General features: G+C 36.8%; 4 protein-coding genes across 5 annotated transcripts in view; 3 read left to right on the forward strand and 1 right to left on the reverse strand.

The window, feature by feature from the left end:
* The window catches only part of aox6 (aldehyde oxidase 6), a 34,588-nt gene extending 25,826 nt beyond the window's left edge, over positions 1-8,762 (forward strand). The window contains 6 exon segments of the mRNA NM_001278817.1: positions 939-991; positions 1,142-1,256; positions 1,350-1,415; positions 2,039-2,227; positions 8,384-8,551; positions 8,697-8,762. Coding sequence (NP_001265746.1) covers positions 939-991; positions 1,142-1,256; positions 1,350-1,415; positions 2,039-2,227; positions 8,384-8,551; positions 8,697-8,762 — 657 coding nt within the window.
* Positions 8,763-8,907: 145 nt separating this feature from the next.
* aox5 (aldehyde oxidase 5) overlaps positions 8,908-25,194 on the reverse strand; it is a 35,346-nt gene continuing 19,059 nt past the window's right edge. The window contains exons 19-36 of one of the 2 annotated variants that reach the window (XM_087303215.1): positions 18,341-18,467; positions 18,039-18,161; positions 17,834-17,930; positions 17,626-17,750; positions 17,371-17,504; positions 17,086-17,173; positions 16,917-17,003; positions 16,574-16,765; positions 14,563-14,793; positions 14,376-14,471; positions 14,162-14,290; positions 14,016-14,090; positions 13,880-13,932; positions 13,630-13,744; positions 13,407-13,472; positions 13,073-13,261; positions 10,190-10,357; positions 8,908-9,266 (exon numbers count right to left, since the gene is read on the reverse strand). In XM_087303215.1, the coding sequence (XP_087159341.1) occupies positions 9,216-9,266; positions 10,190-10,357; positions 13,073-13,261; positions 13,407-13,472; positions 13,630-13,744; positions 13,880-13,932; positions 14,016-14,090; positions 14,162-14,290; positions 14,376-14,471; positions 14,563-14,793; positions 16,574-16,765; positions 16,917-17,003; positions 17,086-17,173; positions 17,371-17,504; positions 17,626-17,750; positions 17,834-17,930; positions 18,039-18,161; positions 18,341-18,467 (2,146 nt within the window). In that variant the 3' untranslated portion in view covers positions 8,908-9,215. 2 annotated transcript variants of the gene reach the window in all.
* On the forward strand, positions 18,734-20,159 carry he1.1 (hatching enzyme 1, tandem duplicate 1). Its single transcript, NM_001045174.2, is given in 5 exon segments — positions 18,734-18,840; positions 18,933-19,005; positions 19,118-19,258; positions 19,342-19,459; positions 19,555-20,159. Coding segments are annotated over 5 exon segments (792 nt in total). The 5' UTR covers positions 18,734-18,771; the 3' UTR covers positions 19,946-20,159.
* On the forward strand, positions 23,465-24,830 carry he1.2 (hatching enzyme 1, tandem dupliate 2). The gene is given in 5 exon segments (NM_213635.2): positions 23,465-23,587; positions 23,680-23,752; positions 23,864-24,004; positions 24,088-24,205; positions 24,306-24,830. Coding segments are annotated over 5 exon segments (792 nt in total). The 5' UTR covers positions 23,465-23,518; the 3' UTR covers positions 24,697-24,830.

Genomic DNA, 25,194 nt, shown 5'->3' on the forward strand with positions numbered 1-25,194 from the left:
GAGATGAGCCAGAGCACAGGTAAACGGATGATAAGTGGTAGACTAAACAATACAGGACTAGACGAGACAGATAGTAAATGTGTAGATATCTTGAACAGAGAGGATCAGTTGCACACGTCGCTCTGAAAACACAGAATCAATTAACTAGCACAGAATGAGGGAGAAGGGGAGACTGAATAGCTACAATAATCAGGGAGAACAGGTGAGAGGAATGGGGACGGGGAAACAAGCAAATTGATAACAGGTGAAACAGCATACAAATGATAATACACAAGAGGGAGACAGAGAAGTCACAAAAAACCCCGACAATATATTATAACTTTTTAAAAAAGGAAAATAATATTGTCTAAATTAATGTTTTTTATTGTTATTTATTATTTAAGAAGTATCCAAATTAATAATTAATCAGAATTTGATAAATTATTAAGCTTGTATGTATTTTATTGACATTTTATTAGTGTAATAAATTATTAATTTACTAAATTAATACAGTTGTTTTCTTAAAATGAAGTATTGTATTGACAAATGTTAGTATTTTACTCTTACTTCAATAGATTGAATCATTTTCATATATTACATTTGTTTATCATGCATGCCATCACTTATTTAATTTTTAACTAATATTTTGAACAAATGTATACAGTTTTAAAAATTAATTTTTTGTCTCTTTTATAAAAAATAAATAGTACTTTTACTTTTTTACTATAATAATATATAATATTATGTAATATAAAAATATATTGTGCTATAATTATCAAATTATCAGAGAAAGAATTTAATATATTTAAAAACATATATTAGATTTAAAAATGTTACAAATCTATGTAATATATTACTAAAAAAAATGCTACTGAAGGTTGTCATTGACTTAAAGTTCCTTTCTTTGATAAATGCCTTAAACTTTCATCTTTCATATTTTTGTATTTATGTCTTAACAGATTATGAAAGCGTTTTTGGAGAAAATCAGTCTGTCGGCAACAGGATATTACAGGTAAGCCATCCAGATTTCACTTAGAAACAACTTTTTTTCTTTTTCTTTTTTTTCTAAGTTTAGCAGTAATAAACAAATGCTTCAAAACAGACAAAACAAGGAGTTTCTGTTTGATGTGTCTAATTAAAGAAACATTTTGTCTGTTTTCAGAGGTCATGATCTGGACATGGACTGGGAAAAGCAGGAGGGAAGACCTTATGCTTACTTTACATATGCAGTTTGCTGCAGTGAGGTGGAGCTGGACTGTCTGACCGGAGAGTACAGGGTAAATCCAGATAAATGCTGATGATTTTGGTCATATACACACTCTGATTATCACTGTAAAACCTATTTAACATACTGCATCTTTTCCTTATAGACCTTGAGGACGGATATTGTTGTTGATATTGGCAGAAGTATAAATCCGTCCATCGATATTGGTCAGGTAGGATTTTATATACAAATTAATTCTTTCTAGCAACAAATGTATACTAGATTACTGTATATATGTTTTAGCGCCCCCTTGTGACAGATACAAGAATAGATTTTAAGTTTTTACTATTCAAGTTTATTATATTATATTATATTATATTATATTATATTATATTATATTATATTATATTATGTTATGTTATGTTATATTATATTATATTATATTATAGTACCTAAATGTGCACTATTTATCTATCTACACTTGATGTAATTAATAAAATACATTATATTATCTATCGATGTGTATACACGTGTTTTATACCAAAACATTTAGTTGTGATTAATCATTTTGCATGAAAATACATGATAATAATAATAATATTAAATATTACGTTAGCACCAAATCATCATGTTACTACAAACACTGAAGGTGTATGTAACCCTTAAGTAATTATGCTGCAAAATCAGCTTTCAGTCATTGAAATAAATGACATTTTAGAGTATGCTGATGTAGTAATCAGCTGTTTGTCATACTTTCATAAAAGTTCTAGTTTTAACACATAGTAAAACAAAGATTTTTCTAGTAATTTCAGACTATATATGAATACACATCACATGCATGTGTGTGTTTGTTAGATTGAGGGAGCGTTCACGCAGGGATTGGGTCTCTACACCATGGAGGAGCTGAAATATTCTCCGTCTGGTGTTTTGTACACACGTGGCCCAGGCCAGTACAAGATCCCAGCCGTATGTGACGTCCCGCTCAACTTTAACGTCTATCTTTTAGCCGGCTCATCCAACCCTCATGCCATCTATTCCTCAAAGGTGATTCATTCAAACATTTATTCACATCTAAAGCAAGAAATGCGTGAAAGGTTCAGGGCTGCACATCAGTTTTTTGGGTGACTATTTGAGCAAATACTTGATTAATAGTGGCTCACTTCCATGTGCTTACAACGGACTTTTATTTTTCTTTCATCCTTCAAGTCACAATCATAGCAAAGTTGTGCTAATGTATTATGTCTTTTGCATTTGATTCACACACAAATCTGAAGCCTACTGACACCTCAACTTACAATCAACTTTATATTCATAACACATCTTGTATATTTAAAAAGCACATTATTTTACACAGCTAATGAAACTTTTTTTACACATTTGTAATAATTATCCTAGCAGTCATGCATGATTTTGTGGTAACTTAAGTAACAAGGCTCTGAATGCCAACCTCACTGGTATGCAAAACAGTATTTTGGAGTATTAATCCTAAATGCACACCTACCTACAACACAGTCAAACAGTGTTGCCCCTTGTGGACAAACTAATTAGTGCAAAATCAATTCAATGAACATTCTAATGGCCAGTTTCCACTGAGTGGAACGGTACGGTTCGATACGCCTTTTGACAGTGGAAACGGTCGCGAAAAGCGTATCGAACCGTACCGTTCCACTTTTTCGGCACCCTTTTGAAAGGGTACTAAAACACGAAAAAGGGTACCAAAAGGTGGAGCTACACGCATAGCTGAACGCTGATTGGTTACACAGATACCGCCATGTTATAAATACACAGCCGAGACATTACATTGTAATACTATATGCATACAATAACGAGCGAAAAGCGAGAATGAAGTGCGAACAAACAAAGGAGAAGCCCGACAACACACAGGAGCAAATTGTTTCAGAAACCTAAATCACGAACAAACTGCCAAGTTTATCATCGCCTTCTGGACTATTATGAACTCGGAATGACAGAATTACTCTCTAACAGAGTTTACATGTGCTGGTGAAGATTACAGACACAGATGAGAGGTTTGCACTGACTGTGGGTTATGTTGCATGTTGTTTTTAAACACAAATAAGGGCTAAATGTCTGCTCTATGTAGTTTTTCTGCCATTAGTAACATTTCAGAGACTGTAAGGGGTTATATATGTTCATATATACACAAGTGTTTATGTGTATAAAGCATCTGTTTTGTGAGAAGTGCTTCTCATATGATTTGTGAACGACCTGTACAGCTTTTCTGTAGACATTTATTCGAGCGAGAATGACGTCTACCGAAACTTTCTGTCGTTCACCACGCCCACCAAAAGGCTACCCTTGGTAGTGGAAACACAAGCCTGATAAAGGTGACCCATACCGTATTGTGTCAGTCAGTGGAAACAGGCCATAACATTGGTTTAACTATGGATCATCTGAAAAATATGTTTTTGGCAACACTTCAGTTAAAGTACCAATTCCCTCTAGTAAATAGTGACGTATTACATGCCTATTATTAAAATATTGGCTGTTTATTAGTACTTAGAAAGTATGATCTTATTCTATATTTCTAATCCTACTCAATACCTAAACCCAAATGCGACCTTAATAACTGTGCATTTAAAAATGATGTACATAGGTGTTGAATCTTTTGGTTCACCTTCTGTGATTTTTTTTATTTCCTTTTTCACCACAGCACTAAAAACTAAAAGTAGTGGAATAAATTTAAACATGAATTTAGAATCACTAATCTTGGCCTCTGAAATGATGCTGATTTGTCCTGTTGTGTGCATTCAAGATACTGATTGGCTCACAAATAGACCCTTATTGAACCAAGCTAGAGTTTGACGTTAATGGAATTTTTTGTTTGTTTGTTTTTGACAGTTTAAAGGCACAGTATGTAGTGTTCGCCACTAGAGGGCGCTATTCAGAACAAACAGTGGTGTATTCATGGGTGAATTATGTTTGTGGATCACTTAAAGTATTCTAAATGTATTTTCATATACAATTGACACTAGAATTATTAAACCCCCTTTGATTTTTTTTTTCTTTTAAAGATTATTTAAATTAGTTATTTATATATTAAAAATTTGTTCCTAGATTATGTTTAATAGAGCAAGAAAAATTTTACTGTATGTCTGATAATTATTATTATTTTTTATCTGGAGAACGTCTTATTTGATTTATTTCGGCTAAAATAAAAGCAGTTTTTAATTTTTTAAAAACCATTTTCAGGTCAAAATTATTAGCCCCTGTAAGCTATTTTGTTTTTTTTTCAATTGTTGTTATACAATAACTTGCCTAATTACCCTAACCTGCTTAATTAACCTAGTTAAGTCTGTAAATGTCACTTTAAGCTGTATAGAAGTGTCTTGAAAAATGTCTAGTTAAATATTGTGTACTGTCATCATGGCCAAGATAAAATAAATCAGTTATGAGAAATGAGCTATTAAAACTATTATGTTTAGAAATGTGCTAAAACAAATTCTCTCCGTTAAAGAGAAATTGGGGACTGAAATAAACAGGGGGGCTAATAGTTCAGGGGGTTTAATAATTCTGACTTCAACTGTATAAATATCGGTTTTCTGGAATATCATGTCTGTTTCAGACATTAAAGTTCAGTGAGTTTTATTTTTAATGGAACATAATTTTAATTCATGGAATATTAGGCCTTTTGTTCTTTATATGTAATTTCCATTTATCAAAATGTATTTTGTATTACATGTGTTTTTTGTTTAATATTTCACATGTCATTTTTTAATGCAGTCTATAAGGAGGCAACAAAAAAAACACAGTTTTCGGTTTTAGGTCACGTTTCGGTACAGTTTGGTATATAAAACAGTATGTTGTGCAGTATGCAGTAAAAAAGCACTGTCAAATAAAAAGAAAATACTCTACAAGCAAAAAATAAATAATAATAAAAATACAAAATGAATACATTTTTGCAAAAATAATACTAAAGTAAACAGTGCTTTTAATGTTTTTCATGTACCCAACAGTAGGTTAAGGGAGCGATTTCCCCCAAAGTGTCGTTCCAGCATGGTGTTTCCATTCTCTTCTTTGCGAAACATGGGTTACCTTCGTGACTGGAAGGTTTTCAGATACATAAACTGAAAAATATAATCAAATGTAATACTGCATAGTTCATATAATTTTCGCTGTATAAATTACATAAATGTTAGCCAGCACTGAGCTAGCTATTCAGTCAAGTTGATTTTTGTTTTTTGATTAATATTAAAAACCACAGACAGCAGGAATAGTTCTGTTTTTAGTTTAAGATGTAGCTCAATAGGAAAGTCACAGACAACACAATTTCCCGAAAGTTTACATTCCAAGGCACAACTGCTCATCAAGTTGGACAGGTGGACATAATTATTGGTCATAACTGAGTCATACCCTTGAGAAGCAAGACTTGATTTGCGCAACATAAGTTTCATTCACGTCTTTAGTTTGTGGCACTTCTCAGATCTCCTATGCATGGCATAGAGTTTTGCTTCTGTGCTTCTAGATCAGTGTTTCCCAACCATGTTCCCGGAGGACCACCAGCTCTGCATTTTTCCTTGTCTCCTTAACCAAACACACCTGATTCAGATGATCAGCTCATTAGCAGAGACTGAAAGACCTGTGATGGGTGTGACAAAGGAGACATCCAAAACATGCAATGTTGGTGGTCCCCCAGGAACTTGGTTGAGAAACACTTTCCTAGACCACACATGCTCATGCTCTGACATGCGGCTCACATTTTCATTTTCACGTGAAAGTGCCCTTAACTTTAGTGCTCACTAATAGGGCATTTTCTCGTGGGGAGCCGTGCTTCAGCACATAGACATACATTCTAACATGAACAGTTACTTTATTGAGTAAACAAGGGACTAGGGCAGGGGTCACCAATCTCATTTCTGGAGGTCCGGTGCCCTGCAGGGTTTAGCTCCAACTTGCCTCAACACACCTGCCTGGGTGTTTCAAGTATACCTAGTAAATCTTTGATTAGCTTGTTCAGGTGTGTTTGAATAGGGTTGGAGCTAAAATCTGCAGGACACCAGGACTTCCAGGAACAAGTTTGGTGATCCCTGGACTAGGGCAAATGCAAAGTACAGTTTTTAAATTTGAATGCAAAAAAAAAACAAAAAACACTGAAAAAAATGCAATATTTATATGCTTATCGAACTGTGGATGTTGTATAGGCATCCGTAGTAGCGTTTATTAGGTAGTATAAGAGGATGCTGACAGAATTGAGTACTTGTAGTTAATTAGGTAGCTCGCTAATCACTGTTTTGATCGGATTTATCGATTTTAGTCTCATATTAATCATAAAACATGCATTTTTCCTGTTTGTCTGCTCTCTGCTCATTATAGATCAGGGAAATTTAGCTTTTTGTAAGTGAATGTCAGCAAAAGGTTAGGGAATTTGATGTTTGGCTTACAGTCAGAACAATGGGGTATATGCACATGGACAGCCCAAATGCTTCCATTAAACTGCCCAGCCATTATAAAAAATCAGCACATTTAAGATCTGAATGTGATTTTTAAAGATTTCTTTAAAAATCTGCGATCTTCACTGTCTGATTGATATATACAAAATAAAGTGGGCCTCAGACCAGAAAAGAAGCACTATGCCATGTCTTTAAAATAGGGAAATTTATTTTACCCCAGTATTTTCAATGGAGCTTCTGAGCTAGCCTGCTGCTACTGACGGCGCTTGTGTTTACATGGTCTTTCATCTCGTTTTACGCTTGAACAGCTAAATGAATGCTCAATAATACTTAACTGATTATAGTTTAATGGCATTACAACATCAATGCTGTAAGAGGAACCATTTGAAATTAAAATTCGTCAGAAAAACCTTTCACCGGAAGTTTAACATTGGCTAAAAAACTGTGCTATATCTCACTGTTCTAGTGTTTCTTTGTATATTTTATCATAAGTTGTCACATTTTCATAAGTTTTATCATAATGTGTTTTTTGTTTAATATTTCACATGTCATTTTTTAATGCAGTCTATAAGGAGGCAACAAAAAAACACAGTTTTCGGTTTTAGGTCACGTTTCGGTACAGTTTGGTATATAAAACAGTATGTTGTGCAGTATGCAGTAAAAAAGCACTGTCAAATAAAAAGAAAATACTCTACAAGCAAAAAATAAATAATAATAAAAATACAAAATGAATACATTTTTGCAAAAATAACACTAAAGTAAACAGTGCTTTTAATGTTTTTCATGTACCCAACAGTAGGTTAAGGGAGCGATTTCCCCCAAAGTGTCGTTCCAGCATGGTGTTTCCATTCTCTTCTTTGCGAAACATGGGTTACCTTCGTGACTGGAAGGTTTTCAGATACATAAACTGAAAAATATAATCAAATGTAATACTGCATAGTTCATATAATTTTCGCTGTATAAATTACATAAATGTTAGCCAGCACTGAGCTAGCTATTCAGTCAAGTTGATTTTTGTTTTTTGATTATTATTAAAAACCACAGACAGCAGGAATAGTTCTGTTTTTAGTTTAAGATGTAGCTCAATAGGAAAGTCACAGACAACACAATTTCCCGAAAGTCTTTAAAATAGGGAAATTTATTTTACCCCAGTATTTTCAATGGAATGGATTTTTTGCTTCTGAGCTAGCCTGCTGCTACTGACGGCGCTTGTGTTTACATGGTCTTTCATCTCGTTTTACGCTTGAACAGCTAAATGAATGCTCAAGAATACTTAACTGATTATAGTTTAATGGCATTACAACATCAATGCTGTAAGAAGAACCATTTGAAATTAAAATTCGTCAGAAAAACCTTTCACCGGAAGTTTAACATTGGCTAAAAAACTGTGCTATATCTCACTGTTCTAGTGTTTCTTTGTATATTTTATCATAAGTTGTCACAGAAGAGTCCACTCTCAAAAATTAAGGCACTTAATTTGTTACTGGCCTGGTACCTTTTTGAAAGATACAAATTTGTACCTAAAAGGTCCATATTAATACCCTGAAGGGTAAATAATAGAACCTAAAAAGTACAAAATATTCTTCTCAAAGTTTTAGGTACTCAAATATTCCTCTGGGGTACCAATTTGGACCCTTCAAGTACAAATGTGTACCTTTTGAAAAGGTACTGTACCACTCCAGTGACAGCTCACGTACCTTTATTTCTGGGAGTGTAATGCATGTTTATGACAAATATGTCCCAAAGATCTTAATGGTTTTTGTTTCTGGTGTATTTTCTCCCCTTGTTTTAGGGGATCGGTGAGCCGACGTTGTTCTTGGGCAGTTCTGTGTTCTTCGCTATTAAAGACGCTGTGACTGCAGCCCGAAAAGATGCAGGTTTAACCGGTCCGTTCCAGCTGAACAGCCCTGCCACCCCAGAGCGGGCATGTCTAGCCTGCGCCACACGCTTCACAAACATGGTACAACAATAAAAGTAGCCATTTCAGTGTCATGTTTAGAGTCCAAATATAGATAAATGGAAGCTTAGATGTAGATTAATATCATTGGCATGTTATTTGATTGTAATATTAATCAGTTATTGTCATTTTTTTTTGTTTTCGGTAGGTTGTTGCACAAAACGAACCTGTGTCAACTTCTGGACCAGCTCGGCCTTGGGCGCTGGACATATAAAACCATAATCTTCATCTAACAATAATATAATATTTTAATCTCTTGATTAAACACAACCAACAATATTAATCTACTAAAACAAACAAAAACAAACAAAACAACACATTTTGTGCTCTGCATGCAATCACGACTCAAGAAAAATGAATAATTATTCAAGTTTATTATCAACACTCTTTAATATCATCTCACATGCATAAGTTCACTTTATATATCATAATAAAATGTGAATTTAGTTATTTCACTTCCTGCTAATGGTTATTCAAGCACATTACATATTGTTTAACTGCATAATAACATATATTAAGGATGCTAGAACATATAGTTCTGGACAAGCTAAAGGCTTTTATAGGTTGATGGTTTATAACTAGCAACAGGTCAAAGTCTCAATGAAAATGATGTGTCAGCTTGTTTGTGTGAGGTAATAAAGCTGATAATGATCTGATATGTTTTTCTTCACACGTTGATGGCCCACGGTTTGGTTTTTACTTTCTTGTCTTGTGGAATCTGTGTGGGGGGGAAAGTTTGTATTTATTTGAAAAAGTCAGATACAATATGGTATAATACATGTATTAGACAATAATATGTGACCCTGGACCACAAAATCAGATTGAAATTTATAAATCATCTAAAACTTCTTCATCTTCCATTTATGTATACCTTTATATAAGATAGGACAATGTTTGGCTCAAATAGGACTACTTGAATATCTGGAATTTGAGGGTTTAAAAAAATCTAATACTGAGAAAATTTTCCAATTTTTCCAAATTGCCCAAATGAAGTTTGTATCATTGCATATTATTAATCCAAATACTGAATTTTGTTGTATTTATAGTGTAAAATGATCTCTATTTAATACTTAATAAATGATAAAGAATTTGGTTAAATAAAAATATAAAATCAATAATTTTGATGCATACAATGTAATTTTGGCTATTGCCAAAAAAAAAACTGTGCAGCATAAGATTGGTTTTGTGTCCAAGGTTTTATATAGTAAATAATTAACTCATATCAGCATTTTAATGTCATTATATATAATGAATATATACTGTATGCCAGGGCTGCACAATATATCGTTTTAACATCAATATCGCAACGTCATTCGCAATAGTCACATTGCAGGATATGAAATGTTGAGTTTGCATTATTATCATTTATCATTTGCATTTGATTTTGATGCATGTGATTATTTAATGATGTTAAAAACATAAGATATAAAAAACTGTACCATTTGTTACTGGATTAAAGAAACTGGTTCCATTTTATTGAATTATTTTTATCATTCAGGCACTGTTAAGACTCTGGAAACGACAAAAGTTGTATGGTGAAACTGTAGTCATACCGCAATGTATAATCGCAAACTAAAAATATCACATTACTAAATTCTTCCAATATTGTGCAGCCCTTATATATACTCATTCTATACCCACCATTCTGGTGAAGCAGTCTTCACAGGCCATGCGTATCTTCTCTGCAGTGGCAGGAGAAGAGAAAGAGAAACTTTCGCTCAGGCCTCTCTCTTTCCGTGCGGCGGCAATCGCTTCTTTAATGGCGAAGAATAAAGTACAGCCAAAAAATACTGGGGGTTCTCCAATGCCCTGAAACATGTAACAACAGTGCTCTTGTAACCTGTATTACAACAATAAAATTTTCACTGTACAAATACACTCAATGGAACGTTATTAGGTGCAGCCGTTCAACTACTCATTCATGCAAATATCTGATCAGCAATTAAGGATAAGGCTACAGTTCACATTGGACAACAAAAGACTTCAAAAAGGCTTGATTTCTGATACAGCTTTTGGATGATAGAGTCTGAATTTGGTGTGATCAACACAAAAACATGGATCGTTCCTGCCTTCCCAAATATTCAGGCTGTTGGTGTTAAAGTGTGGAATCTTTGGACCCTTTAGTACAAACTAGGCATCATTTAAACACCACAGCCTCCATGAATAATGTTGCTAACTACAGGCCCGGATTGGCTAATCGGGAGGACCGGGACTCTCAGCAGTCTCACTTATTTCTTCTATTTATTTATTGAACCATAGCTTCACTCTTTTTATTCATTATTTTGCCGCAGCGCCACTCTTTTTATTTATTTTCTCGCAGCCCCGTGAGAAAAATGCAGCCTGCAGGTTAACTAACGTTAATGATGATGATGTAATGTAACTATCGACCCCAAACAGCGGCACCTTAGTAAATATAAGAATTCGAATAAAATGAATAATACACCTGCTCAATGAAAATCAAATGATTCACTACATTAATAAATCTGACATAACTTGGTCAGAAATCTAAAAATGGGAGAAAAATACTGAGCCGTCAAAAGAAAGTAGTGCTGTGTCTTAAGGGTCGCAAGTCTTAGTTAGTTTTTACATTCACAGTAGGAGTGCCATTGTGGTCCAGTGGTAAACACATTGCGTTTCAATGCCTTGGACCTGTGTTCGAATCTCACCTGAAAAAAAAATTTATTTTTATTTTTTTCATTTTTATTGTTAAGACATATAATACTGTTAGGGCTGTTGAACATTTGAATTTCTAAAGCAGCTGTTTTCTTGAAAAAGACGTGATAGTGCCATTAGAAACTGAATTGAAATCAGTCGTGAACTGAGGTGGGCCGGTCTGGCTTGAAACTCCAGGGCTGAAAATGAGTCCCACTCCGGCCCTGGCTGACTACACTTATCCCTTCATGACCACTATGAATTGAAACTTTTGTTCTATTTGACTCACTGAATGGAATCTGCTTTAGGCGCAAATGTTTAATGCAATGTATAGTTTGGCGCATAAGTCTAATTTGCATCTTTGGCTGGAAACATAGCTGGAGATATGCTCTTCTTGTGATCTTACAGCAAGAGGGCACTAATCACATCTAAAATCATCTCAAAGTGGTTTCTTAAATATGACAATGAGTTCTCAATCCAATTGAGGACCTTTGGGATGATCAAGACTGGCATTGTGTATGTGTAGCAGACCAATCTGAAGCAACTGCATGACACCATTCATTTCCTTGTCGGCTTAGTCCATTTATTAATCCGGGGTCGCCACAGCGGAATGAACCGCCAATTTATCCAGCAAGTTTTTACGCAGCGGATGCCCTTCCAGCCGATACCATCTCTGGGAAACATCCACACAAACATTCACACACACATTCATACACTACGGACAATTTAGCCTACTCAATTCACCTGTACCGCATGTCTTTGGACTGTGAGGGAAACCGGAGCACCCGGAGGAAACCCACGTGAAGGCAGGGAGAACATGCAAACTCCACACAGAAACACCAACTGAGCCGAGGTTCGAACCAGCGCCCCAGTGACCTTCTTGCTGTGAGGTGACAGCACTACCTACTGCGCCACTGCCTGAATCGTAGGCTGTGAATCAATGACATGCTGAAATATGCCAATTCTGAAGGCACAAGGAGGTTCAAACTGGTACTAGCATAGTGTTCCCAACTGTAATAAAACAGCTGTGAACTGTATATCTTTGAAAATACATGCAATATTTAAAGTAAAATAGGTTGAAAACTACTGATGTGGCCTGTCCAGAAGAGTACTGAATTCACAGAATTCTGTTGATTCGCTTGTCTGCGATTTAGTCACTAAGTGAAGTTTATTCATAAACTAATTTCGAGAGGATCACTGGCTTATTATTGCTTGCAGCTGGCCCCGCATTATCCAATTTATGATTCATTAATCAGGCGATTCCTAAGCCACTATAAATACTCTAAGTTCCATATGACAGCCATCTTCGATTTGAAGAATTCCCCCTTCCACCCCTACTCCTCCTCCTTTCCTAGATGGGTGGCATGGTGGCCCAGTGGTTAGCACTGTAGCCTCACAGCAAGAACGTCACTGGTTCTAGTCCTTACCAAGCCAGCCGACATTTCTGTGCGGAGTTTACACATTCTCCCCGTGCTTACGTGGGTTTCCCCAGGGTTCCCCGGTTTCCTCCCACCTTCCAAAAACATGCAACTTAATTTATTTGACTAATCCAAATTGGCACCATAGATATGCCTCTATTAAGTAGTTATCTCTTAAGAGCAATCACTATCTGTTCATTAGCTATTACAGCAGGAGAGTTCTCAAGATCTACCTGAGCTCAAACTCCCCTCTCGCCTTGCAAACGGGAGCCCCGGGCTGGAGGATTTTATGAGCTCAGGGCTCTCTCCCAGGACAGCATGCCAAACAAGCTTATTAATCAATCATCAGCTAAATGAACTCTTAAATAGGTAAATATCACTATTCGTTAAGCATTAAATAGCTTTGGTTTTATTACCGGATAACTGTTGATGTACATTGTTGTTCCTTTTTTACCTTTGAGGAGTAGATGGCATGAGGATTGTCTGCATTTCTCAGGAGATGGACATTAATTTGAGGAGGGACGTCACACAGAGCTGGAATTTTGTACTGCGACGGTCCTCTGGTCAACAAAACACCCTGCGGAGAAAACTGCAACTCCTCTATAGTATAGAGTCCAATCCCCTGGACAAAACCACCCTCAACCTGCAAAAACACATATTTACTAACTGCATGGTGACTGATTTTCCAAACAATCTTAGTTTTATGGCTAAAAAATGTCAGGTATTTTTCTGGAATATTATTCAGAAACAGTTGGCTTTACAACTCCCTGAAGTAAAATCAAACGTACCTGTCCGACGTCCAAAGCAGGATTTATGCTCCGACCAACATCCATCACAATGTCAGTCCTAATGTTCTGTAAAGTGATTTCACAGTCCACAAAACTTGATATTCAAATTGAGAACGTGCACAACGACTTTGGAAATAACTTCATAAATCTTAACAGCAAAGTCATTAATGCATTCCCTAGCCAAATCATATTTATGAGCAAAGAAGATTTAAAAGACAAGCACCTTGTGATCTCCTGTCAAGCAATCAATTTCCACCTCTGAGCAACAGGCCCCAAAAGTAAAGTAATAGTACGCATTGCCCTCATTCTTCTCCCAGTCAACGCTGGTGTGGGGGCCCCTGTCATGAACAAATCATTGCTTTGATTTATTTATTAAGACATATTCATTCAACTCACAATCAGTGGAACTATTTTGTTAGATGTTCAAACATTTTATCATGTGGCTACATGTTGCTTCAAGATTGACCACTTACATAAAGAAACCAGTTGCTGACAAACTAATCTTCTGGCAGTAAGCTTCCACCACCTGGGAACACAACAGAAGGTAAGTAATTCTCTTTTTGTTGTCCGAATTAGCATTCATAAGTCAGTTTGTGGTTTCTTACTAACCAGTTTTTGCCATGTGTATTGGGGATGTTTCTTAATGAGTGGCTCTAGACGTCTCATTAGTTTCTCACAACCATTCTGTGTGAAAATTTGTACAATTTTAGTCACGAAATGATGCATAAATACCAGAAAGTTGGCAGTTTTTATACCTTGACCGCCATCCCAACAGCATCTGTGCCGAAAGATGCAGCGGATGGTGCAGCATTGGGCACATTTCCAGTACAAGTCTCTTTGATGTGGATCGAGGACATTGGAACCTTCAGAATGCGGCTTGCTATCTAGTTTGAAGAGTAGGATGAATGTAATTTTAATGTTCATTTAACATTATTTGGATGCAATGTTTGGCATTAAGTCTCAATGCACCTGTATGGCTTTGGTGTTGATACCTTGACCCATCTCAGTTCCTCCATGAGAAATCACAACTGATCCATCTTTGTAGACGTTCACCAATGCTGCTCCCTGAAATTTCCAAAAAATCGTAAAGATTGGATATTAATATAGTTGTATTTCTAATGTAATTGAAGCTCCAAACCAAACTGAAAATGTGCACCTGGTTATAGAAGCCCTTCGAGAATCCGATTCCAAACTTTATAGGGACAATGGAGATCCCTCGCTTCTTCCAATGGTTGTGGGCGTTAAACTGCTCGATGTACTGGCATCGTTGGGTGTAGTTGGACTTCTCTAGACACTCGTTCCAGCAGCGCACCATATCATGAGGGGAAAACAGCTGCTTGTGGTGGGTAAAGCATTTCTCCTCCTTGTACAAATTAATGTCTCTCACCTGTGTAGTTAGAAATGTGTTTGCATTACATTTTCGCAGAGTGGAATTTGAAAATCCCAACATTTTTCTCATGAGTGGTAGAGATGGTCCAATACCCTTTTTCCATTCGGAAAGGCACTTCCGTTTTTAGCATAGAAAGGGTTTTTCAGACATGTAATTCCAACTAGGCAAAACTGTATCGACACTCCAAATGTGTAATAAAGTCGCAAAATTTTACAAATTTGATTACTTTCGATTTGTTTAATTAACACAACCAAACATTGTAGTTTCTGTCAATGCTCATGCATAGGTGGGCTAGGCTTACTGAAGCCATTGTGTTCATGTTGCTCATATTTGTCCAACCTGCTGATTTACTGGCTGGTTGGTCCAATATGAAATATCCCAGTCCCAAACAGGGGACATTAAATTAGTCCTTTGTTTCTTCTTCACTGTTTTAAAATGTTCAGACTTCCTGTGTTTGCATTTTGAGCGAAGGTATTATCAAAGGCAAGCTAGCGGGCATAACTACTGGCCCTGTTTACACTGCCAGTTAAATGTGACCCAATTCCGATTTTTTGCTTATATGTGACACAGATTGGATCTGTTCTTTGACCATGTAAACACAAAAAAAAAACGCATGTTTCGGATATTCAGAGAACGGTTTCAGGCCTCCTTCATACAGTATGTGGAAATAAATCAGATCGGATATGTGACGATGCGACTGTCATGTAAACGGGCAAATCGGATTTATTGAGGCATTCCGTTCTGTACACCAATAAACTTGCGACAATGTGGTGCTTCTCCGTGGTTTATTGACAGAAAGAAGAGTGTGTGTGGAGATGCTGATGCGGTAAACAACATCAGAGGAAACACAGAGGAGGAAAGTGGTCAGTCGCCACAATTTGCTCCCACCAGACCTGAGATCTCTCTCGTACCCACAAATTCCTTTGAATGGTGGAGGACATCATAAAGCATATAAACCCAAAGCGCAAGCTGCGATGACGGCCCTTTCCCACCTCCGCCTCAACATCATTTTACAGTTGGGCGAACTTCGTGTTGTAACTTTTGCTTTTTGTCGCTATTAATACACGCACTGCGGGCTACACATAGAATAACTTTATTCTCTCCAACACCAGTGCGCACACAAAGGCTACATCTTCAATTACCACACACATCAGGGCCATACCATTACATAAACTGTGTGGGGGTAAATCTGGACTAAACCATTCACTGCTTATACTACACTTCGCATATTTCGCAAAGCTAAAAACAAAACAATTTCTTCCATCGTAGCTAGTGTGGCACAGATGCTAGAACCCGCCTCCATGCATGTAAATTGTATGGCAGGCATGTCCAAGCTCGGTCCTGGAGGGCCAGTGTCCTGCAAAGTTTAGTTCCAACCCCAATCAGACACACCTGGACTTGCTAATCAAGCTCTTACCAGGCTTTTTAGAAACATCTTTGCAGGTGTTTTGAGGCAAGTTGGAGCTAACATCTGCAGGACACCGGCCCTCCAGGACCGAGTTTGGACACCCCTGTTGTATGGCAACACAATTGTATGGATTTGTTTAAAAATTGTATTGTACCAGAATAGATGGCATTTCCGAAACTAGTATCAGAATCTGAACAACCCTAATAGTATCTACTGTATTACCATCCCACCGAAGCTCACCCTCAACATCATGAATCAACAGGATTTGAACATACAATCTTGTAGTTACCAGCACAAATGTTGAGTAAGACTCGAAGTCTGTATAATCAGCTTGGTTTTTATTGAACCCTGCTTCCTAAAAGATCTTACCTGATGTGCAGGTAGGCCACACTTGACCGCCACCTCATGTAGCACACTCTCAATAATGGTCAACCCTTGAGGTCCACCAAATCCACGGAAGGCTGTGTATGAAGGTAAGAAGGTCTTGCACACCAGTCCACGTCCACGTAGATTAGGGATCTTATAGCCATTATCCATGTGAAGAAGAGCTTTCTCCATAATCTGGTCATAAATTACATATAAATACACCGTTTGTGATTTGGAGACTGATCTACTTGGGAATTACATGTACTTTGATACATGTTAACTTGTATCAACATTTCATCAGCCATTACCAATTTATAAATGTTAAATTTCTTAAAAACCAACATACAAAAGAGGATTCATCAAGAGTGCATCCTCCATTACTGTAGTATGTGATATCAGCAGCCAGGATTGTTCCGTCATTCATGTAGCCAATCTGTAGGAAAAAGGTAGTAATTATACCGTTGTGATGCAGCACAGCTGTTCAATCACAAATATCACTCATAACATCTCATTACCTTGTACCTCCCCAAGAAAGGAGATCTTCCACTGGTGATGAGCATGTCATCTCCACGTTCTAGTACACATCGCACAGCATGGCCAGTCCTGTGGTTAAATTTTTAATATACAGTCAATAAATAGCATTAGCATTGAACATTTCATATTTTTATAAGCCATATATTTTATAAGCCATAGAAAACTTTTCTTCCCAACAATGCATGATATAAGCAATACAAGTGAATGCTCAATAGAATGAAATGAAACGATTCTGTAAAAAAGGTAAGGGTCTTAGTTTGATTTACTTTATGGCAGCCGTAGCAGCGATAGCAGATAATGATGCAATCTTCATGACTTTACCACCAAAACCACCTCCCAGCCTCTTTACATGACACGTGATCTTGTTGGAGTCAATGCCGAGAGTGATTCCCACCACTTCCTGTTTTAAAAGAAAATTAGCCCGAAGATTGTAAATTCTGTTGTTGTTTTTTATAGGATTCTCCTTAAATATTCATATTATCTAAAACATTAATATATTTATAGTGAATCATAATACAAACCTGAGTGTAAGCTGCATGCTGACTGGCAACATATAGCTCAATTTCACTTGCTTCTCCTGTAGGAATTGCAATCACTCCCTGAGTTTCCATGTAGAAGTGTTCCTGGCCACCCATATACATCTCACCTGTGATATAAGATGATTATGCACAGTTGAGCTAAAAGTCAAAGCACAGTTTTAAAAGGACTTCGAATCAGGTTTACACAAACCCTCTAGAATTTGGTCTGCCTTTGCAAAACCTTCTTCCACATTTCCTCTTTCCAGCTTTCTCTTGGGGTCAAAAAATGACTGGTGTTCAATAGCCTCCTAGAATTAAAAAATTTTTTTTTTTGATTAGTATGATTAGATGTGTGTGATAAACATTTATTTCCCCATTATGAAGTGTTTTATGGATATACTTATGCATTGAAATACCTCAATTGTGAAAAAGACAGGTTGCATATCCTGGTAAGTAATGTCTACTTGCTGAGCTGCTCGTTTAGCTTGTTCTCTAGTCTCAGCCACAATCGCACCAATAATCTGCCCCACACAAATGACCTGAAATGAACATCAGAAAAGAAAGATTACGCTTTCAATTTTTTTATTGTACTTCAGATGCAAAAAGCATCATTGACAAGGTTCCAGCAACTTTTAATGTACGTTAAAATGCTTGAAATCAGCCATGAGGCTTAAATTGTTTAGTAATGCATCGCTAAACTTGAGAACTAAAAATGTACCTCCTCTTCTGCAAAAAGTTCCTCAGGATTGTTGAACCAGAGTCTTCGATTCTGCCCAGGAACATCCTTAGCAGAGATGAAGTCAACCACTCCAGGCATAGCTAGAGCCACTGATGCATCTATAGAGCTGAAGTAAAGATAGGGTTGATGCAAATCGATTTAGAATTTTCAATGTAGAAAAAACAAAATAAAAAGTCTATTCACTTGATGGATAGATTAGTCAAACAAACATAGAGTAGGCACTTCCCTTGACTCTGTAAACTTTTGGATTTAACAGATTGTGCACTCCTTTTAGTTAAACACATTAGTCCCTGAAAACTAAGACCCTAACCATAATCCCATTGTAGACCCACCTACTCGGGTGAATATAAAGCTCGCACAGATCATCTCACAGACATCAGACCTTGGCAAAGGAGCATCCTGAAGACAACATGGACATAAGAGCATCCCTCTCCATTCTGCTTCTGCTCTTTGGCCTCTCCCAGGCATCTCCTCTCAGGGTAAGATCCTGTCTAGTTTCTCCTTTACATGTTCAAAATTCCTCATGTGTTTTGTTTTAAACATATTTGTTTCTCACATCTTTGTTTTGCAGGAGTTTGAAGCCGTTTTTGTATCAGAGCCTGAAACTGTGGACATCACTGCACAGATTTTGGAGACCAATAAGGGTCAGGCAACTTGGAGATCTTTTTAAAGCTAGCAATGGGTTTTACAATCCAGTGGTCAAGATGTATCCATATATTCTATAATTCCTTCAATCCATTTCTTTTTTAAACCCAGGTTCTTCTGAAGTCTTGTTTGAAGGAGATGTGGTGCTTCCCAAAAACCGAAATGCTTTCATCTGCGAGGACAAAAGCTGTTTCTGGAAGAAAAATGCTAACAACATAGTGGAGGTCCCTTATGTAGTGAGCGGTGAATTCTGTGAGTGAATCTCCATCTTTTGTTGGGCATAACTGTGACGTCTGTTGATGTTTTTTAAACCTGTGGTCCCCTTTGTTTTGCAGCCATTAATGACAAATCAGTAATTGCGAATGCCATCTCCATCTTTCACGCCCAAACCTGCATTCGCTTTGTGCCCAGATCAATTCAGGTCGACTACCTCAGTATTGAGAACAAAGATGGGTGAGAACAATCAAATAAAATATGATCAGTCCTTAGTCCAGGCAACTTTTGTAGTAAAAAATAACCGATAATTAATCCACTTAATCTCTTTACAGGTGTTACTCCGCTATTGGTAGAACTGGTGGCAAACAGGTGGTCTCCCTCAACAGGAAAGGCTGTGTGTACAGTGGCATTGCTCAGCATGAGCTTAATCATGCTCTGGGCTTCTACCATGAGCAATCCAGGAGCGATCGTGACCAGTACGTCAGGATCAACTGGAATAACATCTCTCCTGGAATGGCCTACAACTTCCTGAAACAAAAAACCAATAACCAAAACACTCCATACGACTATGGCTCGCTCATGCACTATGGAAAAACGGCCTTTGCCATCCAGCCCGGTCTGGAAACCATCACTCCCATTCCCGATGAAAACGTGCAAATTGGACAGAGGCAGGGGCTGTCCAAAATTGACATCCTCAGGATCAATAAGCTGTATGGATGCTAAAAAATGATATGTGTTTGTGATGATAATTCAATATATGAATAATAAAGTGAGGTTTCTGTCTGTGATTGTGTGGAATTTCTGTAATCCCTCTGTTAAACACTGTTTGGAAAATCAAGTGAATAATGTAATCTGACTCCAAATTTAAGAGACTTTACGTATATACCACAATTATGTTTTAGGAGCTGAAAATAAAATTTGTTTTGATTTGCTTCAATTTTTGTCCATGCTTTTAATTATTTGTTTATTAGGGGCCCAACGCAATCTCAAGGCAAATCGTAACTTTTTGATTTAGTGTTCAATTCCAACTTATTTGTACAATCTCGTTTGTACACTTTAGTATGATTTGCTCATTCCTCAATGAGGGGTGGGGTTAGAGGTGGAGTTTTGGAACACACTTCCTTTTAAAAATAATAAATTTTCATATGAATGAAATCAAGTACATTTGTGCGAATAAGCCACTTTTTTGACAAAATTCTGATGAAATAATAGGCACTGTTTAAAAACATAGTTTTAGAGTTTTATCTATCAAGATAATCTTCACAAAACATGACTATTGAATCCTAAATCCAGACGCACTAAAAAGCTAACCTTACATTTCTATTGCCACTGAGTATTCTTTTGTTTTTGCTGTTGCACCTTGTATTTTTGAAAGAGTGATTTGTGCTCCTGCAGTTAAAAAAAAAATGTAATCTGCGGAAAAGTATCTGACATAATGTGCACCACCAACAAGACCATTGATACAGTGGTTGCCTAGTAACAGAAAAAGCGCAGTACCTGAGTTCTTTTCTCAAGTCAGCAAAAAGGCAATGCGGTACACCTTGCATTTTCAGAACGGTAAAGTGCATTCAGTGTGATAAACTGCTTTAGGCTATAAACAAACTACACCAAAGATGCACAGATATGACCACCACCTTATTTACCATCCTATATGTAGAATATCTTCAAAAAGTTGATTTATTTCACTAATACCATACAAAAAGTGAAAATTGTGTAAAGTGCTCATTCATTTTAGACAGACTGATACATTTCAAGTGTTTATTTCTTTTAAATTTGATGATTTTGAGGACAAGTAATGAAAATCCCAAATTTAACATCTCAGAAAATTAAAACATTACTTATGACCAATTCAAAGAAAGAATTTTTTTTTTCAAATCTTTGCCAACTGAAAAGTAGGAACATGAAAAGTATGAGCATGCGCATCACTCAATAATGAGTTGGTGCTTCTGTTGCCCGAATTACGGCAGTAATGCAGCGTGACATTGAGTCGATCAATCTATGGCACTACTCGTGTGTTATGGGAGCCCAGGATGTTCTCATAATGGGCTTCAGCTCTTGTGCGTTGTTGGGTTTTGCATATTGCATCTTTCTTTTCACAATACCCCATAGATTTTCTAAGTGGGTTAAGGTCAGGTGAGTTTGCTGGCCAATTAAAACAGGGCTATCATGGTCCTTAAAGCAGGTACTGGTAGCTTAAGCGCTGTGTGCAGGTGCCAAGTCCTGTTGGAAAATTAAATCTGCATCACCAAAAAGTTGGTCAGCAGCCGGAAGCATGCAGTGCTCTAAACTGTCCTGGTATATAGCTGCGTTGACCTTGGACCTCTGAAAACACAGTGGAGCAACACCAGCAGATGACATGGCACATCAAACCATTACTGACTGTAGAAACTTTACACTGGATCTTAAGCAACATTGTGTGCCTATTCTCTCTTTGTCCAGATGCTGGGACCCTGATTTCCAAAGGAAATGCAAAATTAGCTTTTATTAAAGAACATAACTTTGGAATACTCAGAACTAGTCCAGTCTATAGCCCAGGCGAGATGCTTCTGACACTGTCTGTAGTTCAAGAGTGGCTTGACACAAAAAATGCAACAGCTGAAACCCATATCTTGCATATGTCTGTGCATAGTGATTTTTGAAGCACTGACTCCAGCTGCAGTCCACTCTTTGTGAATTTCGCCCACATTTTTGAATAGATTTTGTTTCACAATTCTTTCCAGGGTGCAGTTATCCCTATTGGTTGTACACTCCTTTTCTACCACATATTTTCCTTCCATTCGTCTATAGTAATATGCTTGCACACAGAGTTCTGTGAACAGCCAGCCTGTTTTGCAATGACCTTTTGTGTCTTGCACTCCTTGTGCAAGGTGTGGTCATCTTTGTGACAACTGACCAATCAGTTATCTTCTCTGTGATTGTGTAGTCTACAGAACTACACTGAGAACCAATTTAAAGGTCTTTGCTGGTGTTTTGAGTGTGGCACCAGGTGTCTTCAATACTTAACCCTTTCACAGTATTAAAATCTTCTGAGACACTGATTTTGGGGTTTTCATTTATTGTTCTAAAAATCCTCAAAATTAAAGTAAATAAACACTTGAAATGTATCAGTCTGTGTGGAAAGAATTTAGATATTTTGCAATTTTCACCTCTTGAATGAAAAGTGAGAAATAGACAACATTTTTGATTATATTGTAAGTATATGACTAACACCTGTATAAAATACTCTGTTGTGCTTAAGCCACTTTTTAACTGATTTGGCAGTATGCTTAGGGTCATTGTCCATTTGGAAGACCCATGTGAAGCTAAGCTTCAATTTCCTGGCTGATGTCTTGAGATGTTACTTCAATATCTCTATGTAATTTTCTTATATATTTCCTCATGATGCCATGTATTCTTTAAAGTCCACCATTTTTTCCTGCAGCAAAACAGCCCCACAACATAATGCTACCACCCCCATACTTTACAATCGGGATAGTGTTTCTTGCCTTTTAAGAGTTGTGACTTGGTTCCCCTAGTCATGAAAGCATTTTTAAGACACTATCATTATTATGGCATACCTAAATAATGGCAAATATAAGTAATTTTGTAATTGTGGTAATTCTAACTGTCCTAAAACAAGAAAGGATTAATAATCAAAAGTGGTCATGTGCCTTTTTATAAATGTCTGGTTTCAACTGTGTGTGTGCGTTTGTGTATATATATATATATATATATATATATATATATATATATATATATATATATATATATATATATACAAACATTAACTTACATACACAAGAGTACAAGTTCTTGATTGGTGCAGGGATGTTTAGCCTCTAAGACAATGCCTGTAGTCCTATTTTTAATATATATATATATATATATATATATATATATATATATATATATATATATATATATATATATATATATATATATTGAAATCAACCACTCCAGGCAGTACTAGAGCCATTGATCTATATATAGAGCTGAAGTAAAGATAGGGTTGATACAAAGTGATTTTGAATTCTCAAAGTAGTAAAACAAAAATAGAAGACTATTCACTTGATGGTTGCATTTGTTAAACAAACATGCATGTACAGTAGGCACTTCCCTTGACTCTGTAAACTTTTGGATTTAACAGAGTGTGCACTCCTTTTAGTTAAACACATTAGTCCCTGAAAACTAAGACCCTAACCATAATCCCAGGGTAGACGCACCTACTCGGGTGAATATAAAGCTCGCACAGATCATCTCACAGACATCAGACCTTGGCACAGGAGCATCCTGAACATCTCTACACACTGAGGCAACATGGACATAAGAGCTTCCCTCTCCATTCTGCTTCTGCTCTTTGGCCTCTCCCAGGCATCTCCTCTCAGGGTAAGATCCTGTCTAGTTTCTCCTTTACATGTTCAACGTTCCTCATACGTGTTGTTTTAAACATATTTGTTTCTCACATCTTTGTTTTGCAGGAGTTTGAAGCCATTTTTGTATCAGAGCCTGAAACTGTGGACATCACTACACAGATTTTGGAGACCAATAAGGGTCAGGCAACTTGGAGATCTTTTTGAAGCTAGCAATGGGTTTTACAATCCAGTGGTCAAGATGTATACATATATTCTATAATTCCTTCAATCCATTTCTTTTTAAACCCAGGTTCTTCTGAAGTCTTGTTTGAAGGAGATGTGGTGCTTCCCAAAAACCGAAATGCTCTCATCTGCGAGGACAAAAGCTGTTTCTGGAAGAAAAATGCTAACAACATAGTGGAGGTCCCTTATGTAGTGAGCGGTGAATTCTGTGAGTGAATCTCCATCTTTTGTTGGGCATAACTGTGACGTCTGTTGATGTTTTTTAAACCTGTGGTCCCCTTTGTTTTGCAGCCATTAATGACAAATCAGTAATTGCGAATGCCATCTCCATCTTTCACGCCCAAACCTGCATTCGCTTTGTGCCCAGATCAATTCAGGCCGACTACCTCAGTATTGAGAACAAAGATGGGTGAGAACAATCAAATAAAATATGATCAGTCCTTAGTCCAGGGATGGCAACTTTTGTAGTAAAAAATAACCGATAATTAATCCACTTAATCTCTTTACAGGTGTTACTCCGCTATTGGTAGAACTGGTGGCAAACAGGTGGTCTCCCTCAACAGGAAAGGCTGTGTGTACAGTGGCATTGCTCAGCATGAGCTTAATCATGCTCTGGGCTTCTACCATGAGCAATCCAGGAGCGATCGTGACCAGTACGTCAGGATCAACTGGAATAACATCTCTCCTGGAATGGCCTACAACTTCCTGAAACAAAAAACCAATAACCAAAACACTCCATACGACTATGGCTCGCTCATGCACTATGGAAAAACGGCCTTTGCCATCCAGCCCGGTCTGGAAACCATCACTCCCATTCCCGATGAAAACGTGCAAATTGGACAGAGGCAGGGGCTGTCCAAAATTGACATCCTCAGGATCAATAAGCTGTATGGATGCTAAAAAATGATATGTGTTTGTGATGATAATTCAATATATGAATAATGAAGTGAGGTGATGGTGATAAGGTGACTATACGAATTTTCAACATTTATGTTTTAACAGATGAAAATAAAATTTGTTTTGATTTGCTTCAATTTTTGTCCATGCTTTTAATTACTCGTTTATTAGGGGCCCAACACAATCTCATGGCAATTCGTAACTTTTTGATTTAGTGTCTACTTCCAATTTATATGTACAATCTCATTTGTACATTTTAGTATGATTTTCCTATTCCTCAATAAGGGGTAGGGTTAGAGGTGGAGTTTGAGAGAACACTTTAAAATAGTAAATTTTCAAATGAATGAAAACATGAATTTGTGCAAATAAGCCACTGTTCTGAAGAAGTTCTGATGAAATAATTAGCACTGTGTTCAAACATAATTCATTATACATTTTATAGTTTTGTCTATCAAGATAATCTTCACAAAAAATAACTTTCATGACTTTTGATTCCTGAAT

Source organism: Danio rerio, chromosome 22 (assembly GCF_052040795.2).
Source record: "Danio rerio strain M-AB ecotype USA chromosome 22, GRCz13ab, whole genome shotgun sequence".
Classification (NCBI taxonomy): Eukaryota; Metazoa; Chordata; class Actinopteri; order Cypriniformes; family Danionidae; genus Danio; species Danio rerio.